The sequence below is a fragment of the Sceloporus occidentalis genome, unplaced genomic scaffold (genome assembly GCF_023333645.1).
Source record: "Sceloporus occidentalis isolate IW3139 unplaced genomic scaffold, rSceOcc1.0.p SCAF_22, whole genome shotgun sequence".
NCBI classification, from domain to species: Eukaryota; Metazoa; Chordata; class Lepidosauria; order Squamata; family Phrynosomatidae; genus Sceloporus; species Sceloporus occidentalis.
The window spans coordinates 3132301-3146205 of NW_028317002.1; the positions used below are offsets into that span (position 1 = coordinate 3132301).

A 13905-nucleotide genomic window follows, 5' to 3' on the forward strand; every position below is an offset into this window, starting at 1 on the left:
GCACAGAAGTTCTTTCCAAGTTCCATGCAGTGTCGAAGAAGCTGTAATATGCCTTGGCTGTTAACCTCGTATGTACTTGTACATCAAATATCTAGCATAAGATTACTTGTCTGAAGTATCTCAAATTAAACCAGAACATGTCCTTGTGCTGATCGGGTTGTGTTTGTCAAACAGATTTATTCCCTTCTCCGCTTCAAACCTTTAGAATTCATTATCACGTCTGGGCTCATCAACACTCCTTCCTCCCCCATACACACTTTGCACACCACTGTTAGTAGACACACTGGATGCAGAGTGTTCCATACAATCTGTTCTGCAAAGCAAAATGAAAGCACAATCTTTGCCTGGTTAGCCGAGAAAAAACTTGTATATGTAATGCAAAATCCCTTTAACTCTTATCGGTAGATTGCATATACAACAGTATTATAGCCTACCTTTTATTAGGGAAACCTGCATCTATTGAATACATGTTTGTGTATGACAACATTGGGGATTAGATATAAGGTGATTCTGGTGGGCCATCACCATAGCAACAAGTCGGCAGGACAACACTATGGGTTGCCATAGAGAGACCAGTTTTTAAGCATTACACCAGAATCACCACCCCAATAGCTATGCTGTAAAATGAGTTCTGATTATATATATATATATATATATATATATATATATATATATATATATATATATATATATATATATATATATATATATATTACAGAATGAAAATAGTTTATTTTATTTAACGCAGCAAAATGTATTATGTTTGACGTTAATGGAATGTACTCCAAGGGGTCTGTATGTGGTCCCTTTTTTTTTGTTTTTTTTTTTCTCTCTCAAGTATCTGGATGCAAAACTATAGAAACATAATGTTTGATATCAGGGCAAATAGTTCTTACCGATCTAGTCTTCACAATGTATGGGCTCCAGACCTTAATCAGTCCCTGGTCTTGTCTTAGATTCAGGATAGAGTTATTGGCCTCTACTGCTTCTGATGGGAGGCTGTTCCATTTATCTAGCACACTCTCAGTAAAGTAAAAAATATCTAATATAATAAATCACGAAGTGTTGCCCTCCTTTATTGGAGAAAAATTAAAGCACATTAGCAGTTAAATGTTATATGGATTTTAATAATATTCATTTGAGGGTATACCAAGTGGTTGTATGTGTTTTATTTTAAACAAAAAGACATTTATAGTTTGCATTCGTTGAGCCAGAGAAGTAGATAAAGGATATCGGCATAGAAACTCCAGGGCTGACTCTTGATGAATCATGCCAGTTTCTTTATACAGGATCCATTCTAGGTATCGCAATTGGTGGAGTAAGTAAGCAATTTGCTGCAGTAGAAAGCAAATGCTGAATCTCGAGTAGAATCCAACCGGTCTTTTTCCCTTTCTGCGTGCTATGTTTCAGTGTGTGAAATGTATTTTTAACACCAGACTAATATATATAATTAATGTAGGCTACACCCGCTGGGGCCTTCAGCATTTCGCATTAATCCGTAGCTAATGACAGCTCGGATTCCACTCCTCGTATAACATTTTTATCAAATAATTGTACAAAAGACTTTTAACCCTCTGTGGTTCTGGCTGGGTGGGAGCATTCTACGTGCCAGCTGTCAAAAGTTTTCATGTGGAATCCCAGCCTGCCAGAAAATCCAGTTTACTCCGTCCTCTGCATGTTATTTTTATCTATAGCTACATGGTACATATAACTGTATATCCATTTATTACACATCAAGCTAAATAGAGCAAGCTGACGTCACTTGATAACCATAATTTAATGTTTGCCTGGTCTCCAGCTTTGATGTGCGCATGATATACTTATCGCCAGTTAGCATATGCGCGGAAAGCGCTACTGTTGACTTTAAGCAGCCAAACCCTGGCAAAAAATCACCAGACCATGGAAGAGAAGGGCATCTGCCGTTTCTTTCATGTAGTACTTTTATGTGTGCCTGTCTCCAAAATGCTGACTTCAGTATCCTGGCCTCTGCTGGATTCTACGTAATTTTACAATGAGCAGGTTTGAAATAAGAATGAGGAAGTTTGAAATAACAGCTCTTTTGTATGTTACTTATTTTACATTGTATACGAGCTTTAAAAGGGAAAGGTTGGAATGTTAATACATGTTTTATGTCCAGCAAGCAAGATGCCGTATGGAGATGATCATAAATAAGTGAGATGATTTATTTGGATTTTGTGCACAGGTGCTGCACAAATCATGTATACGGGTCCCTGGGGTGGAGCAACGGCGTTGGCCAATAGTCCATTCCTCCTTCCAGTGAAAAGTCCATGCCAGGATTTATGAGACTGGATGTCTGTAGGATCTAGTCCCCAATTCCTATGAAGCTTGCATGAGGCCCAGGTGTTGGACGTTTAAATCCCCTGAAGTCATACAACCAGGGAGACTATTAAGGAGAAAGGAAATTTCCCCACGCTCCGAGGGCAACGAGATGCCCTAAGCCAAGTGTGGTGTTACCTGTGTGCTGTCTAGGGGAGGTTTCCAGAGCGTGGCTTAAGTGAGTCGGGTGGAGGCATAAAGTGAATAGTTGGATAGGTTAGTCTGGGCCAGCAACGTGTGGCCAGAGAGGCCTTCATCTGGGAGTTAGGCTTTTATTTTTATAATTTTTGTAAATAAAAACAAATGTTTCTGCAAACTGGTGTTGCTGAGTCTTATTGCACTAAAGGACTGTGCTTAAGATCCCTAAAAGTGACTTCAACTAAGGTGTTTTGTCTTAACATATATGCACACACCTAAATATAATGTGATAAAATGGCATGGGGGATTCCTTAGGGTTTAACTTTTGTAAATTCTATATATTTGTTTTTAATTGTTTGCTTTTTGTTTTTCCATTTGTTGTGGTAATGGCCTACCAGTAACAGTGTCTGTGATACTTTAGCATGTGTGTACTTGTTCGAATGCTTCTGCATTATTAAGTTTATATAAGCAAATGTACTCTTCTGTCATAAGACTGTTGGTGTTTTGTATAAAAAGCAATTCTAGTGCAAGTATTAAAAAGTGATCTTATCACCTTACCAACCCAGTGGAATGGTCCCATTCCATTGGATGACTTCATGTGTTAAGTCAGAATGCCCTGTTACGGTATACATAACCCTCATTTGTTCCTTTTTAAGATACATTTTTGTTCGACTTTTATGCCTATCTCTTCTTCCTTTCAATTCCAGTTTGGATATTTGCTGTTTTCATAGTGCTTACACACAGGTGGTGTTTATGGGTCTCGGTGTGTGGACAAAAACGGGTTTCTTTTTCTGTCCAAGAATTTTAGTCCATTACAAATCATGTGCTTTGTTCTGTTTGCACATTATAGTAGAAGAGTACCATAAGGTCAGTGAGTAGATCAGAAAGAAAATCACAAGGACTGAAGAAAAATCCAAATAAACTTTTCACTGCTTTCTGATGTCATGCAGACAGGAGAGCATGTTTTGGGAGCATTCGCTACATGGTTTAAATATAGGTCACGACGATACAAAGCCGACAGTCTGTCACTCCACAAATAGCGCTCCACTTCTAACGTTAAAGTATGTGCTGATTTGCCTGAACATAAGGAGAGCCTATATTTGTCCAGAGACTTTCACCGCAGTCATTGTCCAGGTTTAAGCCTTGTGCATTCAGTTGCTGTCTCCAGCACGCGCGCAGGAATGAGCTGGGCTTACATTCTGTAGGGAGATTGTCTTGCTAATAATGCAGTGGCAGGCAGCAGCTAGAGATCCTGCGAGCGTGGATCACAAGCAGCCCTTCACACGGAGGTACTTTAAGGGGCTGTTTTGCGTGGAGACGGCAGACCCTGAGGTAAGCTGGGCATAGCGTAGGTATTGCTGCCGCCATTTCTTGGCTAATCTGTCTGTAGCTTTGTCAACCCCCCCCCCCCTAGTTTTTTGTTTTTATGTTTGTTGAGTTGCTATATACATATTTTTTGTTTGTTTGTTTTTAAAGTCAGACTGGAATTCTTTTCTGTATCTTATGTGAAAGTCAAATTTTTAAAACAAAAAGTTGCCAATTTGTAAACAAAAAGTCTGCTGCTTTAGGGAACAAGGAGCAAACACTACCAATGTCACTGCCTTTTTAATATTGTCTGTCTAAAGTCACCAACATGAGCGGCCTTTGCTGTATATATGTTAAAGGTGTTATGTATGTGGCATTGAGAGAGAAATCCTGATAGTTTTAGCTGTTAAATCCCTGAATTGAGATGTGTAGATTTGCCTTCCTCACTTCTTCCAGGGGAATAACGCAAAATCCTGCCCCCGCTCCATGGGTTCTGTCTAAGAGCTCCTTGCCGTGTATGTAGCCTGGTATTTGAATGGTCAATATTGTTGGACGTTTTGAATCAGTGCACACTTGCGCGCGTTACTTTATGGAGCAAACGAAGTGGCTCGTATTTTGATTGCTTTTAACAACCACCTTCTGTATGCTCTGTAATCAAATATTACAGCAGATTAGGGCCAGTTTCAAAGGGCCCTTTACTGCAGCTTTACACTCTGGGGCCCCTAAGACTTTTGTAATGCTCTTGACAATTAACATTCGAGTGAGGAGTAACAAATTCACAAAGAAAGCGGAAACCAGCATGGCTCGCTAGTGAAGGGTTGGAGGCATCGTAAAAGGTGAAGAAAAATAAACTCAAAATAAAATGGGGTAGCAGCATAATATATAATAGAGCAATATATAATAGAGGATAGAGCATAATATAGAGGCAGAGTATATTCAACTCCATTAAAGTCCTACTTAGCCTGACTAAAAAGCGATAATTTATATCTGTGGCTACACTGCTATGAAGCAACCGTTCCTAGACAGTGAGCTGCCTCGGTCTGTAATGAGTACAAAGCGGAAAAGCCAAGCACTAGTGAGTGGTGCTAGTTTTAGGGGTTTTTTGGCTAGGAATATGTCCTGCACTCTCTTTGCAGAGTAAGCGTGATTAAACTATACAACGTGGTTTCACCAGCCGAGCTATACACCTTTTTGTGGATGTCAACACCATTGTAATGTTGCGCAATGCATGAATAGATGTTTACCTTTCTGTTCCCTGTTTGTAGGCAGATACTATACTTTCCTTTTGTATGATTACTAAACAAGGCTGATGGGAAGACTTAACAAGCCCTTTTTATGATAGTGCTGCTGTAAATGAAATTCACATATGTGGCGCACATTCACCCAGGGAACAGACTGTGAAGACTACATTGGATTACAATAGTTATTCTGGTGGAAACCATATAATCAAGAGAGGTTGAGTTGAAAATTATCAGTTTCCAACAGCATGAAGAATATATGTTTTCAGTGCTCTCGCTGGTGGGCACGCTTAATGTAAAACGTTTGGTGAAAGTAATGTGGCATTGTCAGTTCTGAGAATATTTGTGTTACCATTACTACAAAGTCACAATTTTAGGGTACAAAAATGTTTTGTGTGTGTGTGTGTGTGTATGTATATGTGTATATATATATATATATATATATATTTGTATTTATTTCTGGTACAGTAAAACTCCCATTGAATTGAAGTACAACCAAGGGTGTCCCCTAGTTTCTTTTTTGATTAAGATGCTCTAAAATAATCAATATAAACTCTCCTCCTAAATGTGGGTACTGTAGTTGTCCAGGAACTATATAAATATTTGGTTTTTATCTTGTACTCACAGCTGGAGGCTGCAAAACCACTTCAGGGCATTTCTGATTGCAGAGGGAATAATTGTGCTTTCCTTCAGTCCTACAAAGGCTGGAGTAAGTGTGTAGGTTGAGATCTTTAATATTCTATTATTCTAGCAGCAACCCAGGAAAGTCAATGTTTATGCCTTTTATGTTTTTTTTGTTTTTGTGCTATACTTATTTGCAGGTTCTGACCCAATGTCATTTTTGGTCCCAGAGAGGGCTTTAAATTGCATCTGTCTCATTGGGTTAAAAATGCAATTTCGTCCCACCAGACTCGGCTCCTAGGTAAGCAATAAAGCCATGAAAAATGAGATGGGACTCTCCAAACTTGGGGTACTTTGACGTAGTGGCGGGCTAAGCAATATATGGTCATATATAGTGTGATGGAATCCCCAATACTTATTGCCTTAGGTGTTTTTGATTGGAATGCGCTGAATTCTTGTTTCGTTTTGTGTACTTTGAATATAAACCCTGTTAATTTTCCCAGTCCCAGTGAGTCGTGATATTTTTGTTTGACGGCCTTGTCACCAGCTGCATCTGTTCAGTAGGCTGTGGATCCTGCGAAGTCGATACTGAAGTGCTGGTGCCTGTGGCAGTGTAGGCGTAGTGACAGTGTGTGCTTGAAACACGCATAAAGGCAGTGCTCCATTTTGGATGAAGTGCTGTAGGCAGAACAGGAGTATTCTAGACGTCTGTGCTTGTGTTAACTCGCAAGGCTTGTGAAGTAAAGGCAAACATTCAGTTTTCAGGGCGCTGCTTGGACGGACAGCTTGCGTGTTTCGTATCTGGAGCCAAGTCATTTAATATCGGAACAGAATGTAGTTTTACGCTCCACGAAAGGTAATACTTTTAGAAGTCATGTTAGTGGATACTTGCATCCGTGTGTTTTTGTTACTGTTTTTGGAGAAATGCTGTACCGTATTGCCAAAATGTACACCTCTCATTGCATTGTAATGTGTTCTTCTCTTTGCTGTTTTCGCTTAAAAAAGATACATTTAGTATTATCTGTTTAGTAATAAAATTGGATTATTCTCTGTCCTTTGCAGCCCCTCCAAAATGCAGCTACTGTTTTACGCCTATAACTATACTTAAAAAGTACGTTTCTCTGTAATCCATTTTCCAGCATTGGGTTTTAACGGCCATCTGTTAGCCTTCTAGGAAGCGGAGTGATTGGAAAGCAGGGTGACAACAGATGAGTAACTGACCAAACAAGCCTGCTATTGTGCAGCATCATTGTTAATTTACGTGCACGCTTAGGGGTAGCTTAAAGCACATCCAAGTATTCTATGGCTTCTTTACTGTATTAAGCTTTATTTCATTAGGTAGACATGCTTCCCTGTTTCCAGTACCCGTTCTGTAATGCAGTGGGGTCTGGAAGGTTTTGCCATCATGTGTTGTACTGGTAATGTTGTGAAAAGCATGTATAATAGTTATTTTATAATGCTTTGTAAGTTACATAGGTTTATATTGGTAGAATGAAGTAATCGAATGGCGTCTACCATCTCTGTGCCGAGGAGAGCCCGGTGTGATGTTGGGCTGTATAAAACATATGCAGAAGCCAGGAGCGTATACTAAATATGAATTTATATAACAATAACGTCTCTTTTGTTTACCTTTTTTTAAAGATCTCTTCTTATTGCATATAAACTTAATGCACAGTCTCTTAAAATATGGGTTTGTATATAACATATAGTTAAACCAATGTAAACATTTATGTCTATGTTGAAGAAATATACAATTCAGACAGATAATGACTCCCATGTAAACCGAATATAATGGTATATAAGTCTCGGTTTGACTTTGCTTATATTTTGACTCTGCAAGAATGAAGGTTCGAGCTTTTTTGGCTCCAGCCACTAAATTCATGCTGATCAGTTGCCTGGGGCTTTTCCGCCTCCCACTTTTAAGATTAAGTACTCGGTATACCTGTTTGGTTTATAATATGCTTGCCTATCTCCTCCCAATCTTATTGATATTTATTAGTTTTAGCATATTGGATAATCATCATCTCTATCATGATTCAAGCATAGACGTACTGTGTGCCACCCCACAAATACCTTTATGGGGCTCTGACAGCCTGGACAGTAAAATGAGTAGTGAGATTTTGTGCATGATGTCTTAATGTGTGTGTGTATATGTAATAAATACATGTGTGTCTGGGGCCACTAGCTGGATCGTGGGTTTTATCCAGCTTTGGTACCTGTGTGTATCGAGGTTTCTGTTGATACCAAAAAAAGAGAGAGAGAAAAAACCCCAGAATCTCAAACAGGCATATATATATAATATATATGACCCGTTAACAATGAAAGCCAGTGAGAGGAACCATCTGTGGCAGTAAAACTTCACCTTTATTGCTGGACGAAGCATATATGGACAAAGCACGTCAGTGACCACTGCTCTATTGAGAAATATTGGGTTTCTTTTGAGATTGTCCTGTGTCGTGGATGAATATATTTTTTTAATTTTTATATTTAGCAATATAGGTGTTTTTTTACTGCTATATATAATATAATCCTGTTTGGGATTCTGGGTTTTTTTTCTTGAGTTGCTACACTCTATTGATTCTGTTCTTACCGGTACTATAAAAAAAAAAATAGGCTATGCAGGATTTCCACTGTTATGAATATCTATTTAGCATGGGTGCCATATAAAAATCTTTACAGCTACTGGGTCACTGACTCAAAGTCTGCGAGTGGGACTGGCAGCGTAATTTTACCTTTGGTATTGCGTTTAGGTACAACTTCCTAGTTATATTTCAGATATTATGTTGCATTTAGTCATCAACTAGTGATCATTATGCATGTCTTTGCTACCTGGCGTCGGTAGATTCCCAAGTTCAGCTGGTCCTCCTACAAAAATCCACAGTGTTGTCTACTTTCTGTTAACATTTCAAATCCGAATGTCAAATAAATATTTGACACGATCGCCTCTGTTAGAATTTGGTGTGTATATATAGTCAAAAACTGCAATGCAGCAGATATATCGGCAGGTGATGCAGCAGCTGGAGTAGATTTTCCATCTTGTAAGGAAGAGAATCTTTTTTTTTTTTTTTTTCCCCCAGCCCATCTGCCAGATCCTCAAGCAGTTGCTTGTGGGTTTTTAAAAATATTCCTCCTAAAATGTGTATATGTATAGAACATGCATATAATATATAAGCATTGTAAAGGTAGATGGTCACATGGATGGTTTACTAGTGGACATTTGGGCACATAGGAGAGTTGGCTTGTAGTTCAACAATCGAGGGAAATAAAACTCTGGTCTGTATCTGTTTTGGAGTGTTTTATTCCCATTGGTGAAGTGAATTGGGACACAGGTCTTGCGTGAGGCACCTTGTTTGACAAGATGAACTAACATTTAGTATTTGAAGTCTCTTCCTAATGATGAGTTAAGGGGCCAGATTACTTACACATTATTGTGGCCTTAGCCATCTAATATTTTTAGGCAGCAGTTAAAAAGCCAGTGTTGTAATTGCCCAAGAATTTTTATTTGCATCATTTTCATCTTTTCAGCCTTTTATATGATAATCCATAGATTAGTGCCATAAAAAGTGGATTATGTCAGTAGCTAGCCCTTTTGATTTATTGTCATGACGCATAGGCTATCTGTTTTTGATCTGTGTGCTACAGCAGTAAAAAAAAATAGCATTGACTAAATACAGGAAATCTGCAAAAGTAGAAATACTGTGGATCCTGCCTGGAGAAATTTGAACAAATGCTAAACCATGAACGTTATGTATAAACTGATTTTGGTGCAAAGTCCAAAAAGTGGTATTGCTTATTACCATAGCGACCAATATTTCTTCTGATCTATTGCTTTTGGTTGCTGTGGTAATAAGACCATGTTGGCTTATAAACTGCCTATGAATTTGTAAACCACATGAGCATTTTATTTTTTTTATTTTACTTCTGCATCAAACACCCCAAATATCTTGCTTGGTTAGCATACACCTTATATCCTACATATGTGTAGTCTGTTCAGCTTGATAGGATCTGATGCAGAAGGCTTATTAAAAGCCTCTTGTTTTTCTTTTTCTTCTATCTCCACGCTTAGCTATTGGTGTCACGTGTCATAAGTGCTGGCAGCACGTTTTTTTTTCCCCAAGATAATCTCCTTTCCGTTATTTATACCTTCTCAACACCCTTTTCTGTTGTACTAATTGCCTAAAGGAAAGTGTACTGAATGAACAGAAGAATAAAGTATTTAACCAAAAATGCCTTGGGTGCTGGGATTTGTAGTTGGCTTATACTGCACACTACCCATTTAATTGATCTCCTTATAAATAGAATGTGATGTGGTATACAGGAGAGGGTCTTGTGTCAAGACAACAAATGAGTCAGTAATCCTTACTATAACGCTTTAAAATAAACTTATGTGGCTGCAGGGCCAAACATCAATATCCTTCAAGTGCAAACCTTACTAGAAACTGGTCTCCCGGATTGGCATCAGCCTAGTGAAAGTAAAAATGGCATCTTTGTATATTTATGTAAATGTGGCTGTAAATATAGCATTGTTTACCTAGAATTCAGTAAAACCTTGATAGTAATGGCAGATATGTAGCCTAAAGGTTTAGTGTGGAGGTGACTGTTGTGTTTTTTGTTTTGTTTTGTTTTTTTCCAGTATCCATTATTAATGTTTGGGAAACATGATTGTTTCACACCTATCAAAGATTCTCGTCGATGAATTACAAGTTGGATGGCTGTTGCTTAATAAGTAGATATCTTTCTAATCGTCCACTTCTTCAAAGTTACATAGCTGTTTAGTGGTGTCTGTTACTGCGATTATATGTGATATCACTTGTTCATAGTTGACCTGTTTTGGTTGACTTTACACTCAATAAAAGAACACTGGTAAATTCTTTTCTACTACAAACTGCTTGTAACAAGTACTCCTTTTTAATCCATTGATCAGCTGTCTCCAAATTGATTACCAATCACATTGGCTCGGTTAGTGAGTGCTAACAAATGACTTGATCACTTTGATATGCTACCAGTTTTGCCTTTTATCTTGCACTATAACATCTTGGGATTGTAGGTGTACCAGTTAATGTCCAGGGATTGTGGTGGGCAGAGTTATTGGAATGTAATACACAAAAGGGTTTGTGTTGTGCTTTGAAGAAAAATTATATATAACCTTAACTTCTCAAGTTAATATGGACTCTTGCTATGTTTGCCCAATAATGAGTATTAATATGGACTAAATAATGTAAAGTACCACATCTATAAAATATATCGGCATATTTTTCTATTGCAAGTAAAGAAATGCGTTCTAAACCTAAGTACCACATGTTAAATGGGCAACACCAAGTTTTCATTGGCCATACTCCCAATTAGAAAATTAATAACCTTGTAGCATCAGCTCTACCTTGTAAACTTATGAAATGGCCTGCTAAATATAATTGGTTGTATTTTCTTTTCCTAGAAAATTGCAGAAGATGTAACACTAGATGCCTTATTGGAAATGAATGAATTAAAGGTTAAAGAAACTATGAAGAAATACGGAGCAACCACAGAGGAATGTTCCAGGCTTAATGGAGCCCTCACCTGCTTAAAGAAACTGGCGCGTTCAGGTACGTGCTTCATTCTTCTCTTCTGTTGTGACAGTACATCTTTTAGTCAACAAAGGGAATAGAAAAGGGCCTTCCCTAAACTGTTCCCACAAAGTTGGAAGTATAGCATTGTCCAAAATGTTTTGCTATGTCCCATCAGCATACCAAGACACTTTTTGCACAATGCTATGCTTCCAGGTTTGTGGGAACCGTTTTGGAGAAGGCCCTTTTCTATTCCAGCATGACTGTGCCCCAGGGCACAAAGCAAGGTCTACAAAGGCATGGTTGGATAAGTTTTTGGTGTGGAAGAACTTGACTGGCCTGCACAGAGCCCTGACCCCAACCCCATGAACTTGAACAGAGATTGCGAGTCAGGCCTTCGTGTGTGTGTGTGTGTGTGCGTGTGTGTGCGTGTGTGTGTATATAAATACATTTTGGCATAACCCACTGTAAAGAAATTGAATGAATTAGATTTCTATACACAACATAGAGAACCAGTGAAGTGGAAGTGGCATTTCTGTAGCAAGAAGTATCTAGATCCAACTCTACTAGAATTGTGGCAGGTGGCCATGTTATAAATCAAATGCCAGTGTAAAACAATAAGTTATTTGGCCTTTTCTCGTGCTGCAGTGGTCTGTTGGGGTACATGTAGCATGGCTGATTGCTTCCACTGTATAGTGTTTAGCACTGAGCCTGAAGATCACATTGAGCATATAACCACTGGACATACTGTAGTTAAGAAGAATAAGCCACTGCTCTACAGAGAATGCAAGACGTTACATGTTTATATATGCAATCTACATCTTTAGGTGGCGATATGAAGGATACATCGTGGAATCCAATTGAAACACGCAAAGAAAGTTCTTCCCAATTTCCTAACGATCTCTCCTCACCAGTGGGCACAGTATGGACTCTGAACTCTCAGCTTCCGAAGGCCAATAGCCACCAACCTCGTTCCGTATCGGTGTCTGCCATTCCTCTATCTGACTCCTTTGTCTCAAGCCAAGGATCTTATTATTATGCAGATAATCAGGACCCCTTTTCTTCCCCAACACCCAACAGATTAATGCTTAGGACTCCCCATGGTATTACTATCACCCCACCCACAACTCCACAGTTAAAGAGGCCCATGAAATTTAAGCCTCCCCGGACACCCCCTCCACCCAGTCGTAAGGTGTTTCAACAGCTGCTGCCCAACTTCTCAACACTCAAAAGGAGCAAGTCTCATGAATCACAGCTTGGAAACCGGATAGATGAAGTTCCTCCTGTAAAGTATGTGGCTTTTCTGCTTTTATTGTTGTCTTTGTGAAATACTCCCCTGTTGTGGTCACCCAGGGCAATACATAAACATTGGTTTATAGATTAATATGGATATTAATATTGGGAAGCTAAGCTTGGGTAGCAGTGGTTTTCAATGCAGTAGAGTTCAGATGTTTTGATGGCGCTGCTTATTCTTCAAATGTTGTTGTTAATTTCCTCCTTTATGTTCACGATAAAGATTATGTACCCTTTCTAGTCTGTGCGCGTTGTCCGCTTTTTAACGTGTAAATTAGGTGCACACTTTTAATGTTCATATAAGGGATGTGTTTAGTCACAGAAGATAACAACCATACACTCTGGCCATTCCTTCTCAAATGCAGAACTACCAATAATAATGCTTTCTAGGCAGCTGCATAAAATGTGAGATGGTACATACAGAGCTGTGTCACTGATGCCCAAGTAGGAACTGTGCATAGAGAGTACACAATGTCTTATACGCTTCACATGCACATACATTTGCTAGTGCCTTCTGTAAATCGAAATTTCACCTGTATCAAGTGCATTCAAAAAGATTTACTAAAAGTTAAAATGTGTATGAGATCTTAGTATCGGGTGCTACTGTTTATACCAGGGCTTGACAAACCCCAGATTGCGACTAGAAACTGCTTCCTTGCACCCAGGGTTTTGCAGGGCTGCCATGATTAATCCGGCACTCTGCTTTCCTCCGGGGGTATGGTGTAGCGGGTGCCGTGAGGCTGCCTGCGGGGGCACGGAATGCACGGCGCTCGTTGCACCCCTACAGGAAAGGGTGCCGGATTCACGATAGCAGATGATAGGCTGTGGTGTTGCAGGTCTCCACAAGGTGAGAGGGGGAGGGAGGAGGAGTAGTGAATGAATGCGAGTGTGTGTGTGCAAGGGCGGGCTGGGCAGGGGGGCAATTGCCCCCCAGGCCGCCCGAAATCTAATCTAAATGGGTGCTGATGCCGCCGGCCGGCGCTACTTTAATACTTTTAAAAAAAAATTTCATATGGCAAGCCGGATCGGCATATTAAATAAATAATAAAATTAAAAAAAGGATTAAAGTAGCTCCGGCCGGTGGCATCAGCACCCAGCGGCCGTTTTTCAGCAGTCTGATGGCCGCATAGTGATGGGAGCAGCGTGAGGGGTGAAAGGTGAGTGCGAGGGGGTGGAGCCACTTCACTTTACTTGCCCCCCAGGCCTTAGGCTGCCAGCCCTCCCCTGTGTGTGTGTGTGTGTGTGTGTGTGTGTGTGTGTGTGTGTGTGTGTGTGTACTATAGTGGCAGAGTCGGTGTGTTTGGGTGTATATGCATAGTACTGGAGTCAGTCTGTGATTGTGTGTGTGTGTGTGTGTAAACGTATAGTGCCAGAGTCAGTGTGTGCCCGTAGTGTTAGTGTGTAATTGTATATACTTATAGTATTAGCCA

At 39.6% G+C, this 13905-nt stretch overlaps 1 protein-coding gene across 1 annotated transcript in view; it reads left to right on the top strand.

Annotated features, from left to right (window-relative positions):
* The window catches only part of LOC149300887 (kinase suppressor of Ras 1-like), a 69457-nt gene that overhangs the window by 35563 nt on the left and 19989 nt on the right, over positions 1–13905 (top strand). Inside the window, exons 3-4 of the mRNA XM_089484466.1 lie at positions 11074–11221; positions 12010–12476. Coding sequence (XP_089340592.1) covers positions 11074–11221; positions 12010–12476 — 615 coding nt within the window. The remainder of the gene's footprint in view (positions 1–11073; positions 11222–12009; positions 12477–13905) is intronic.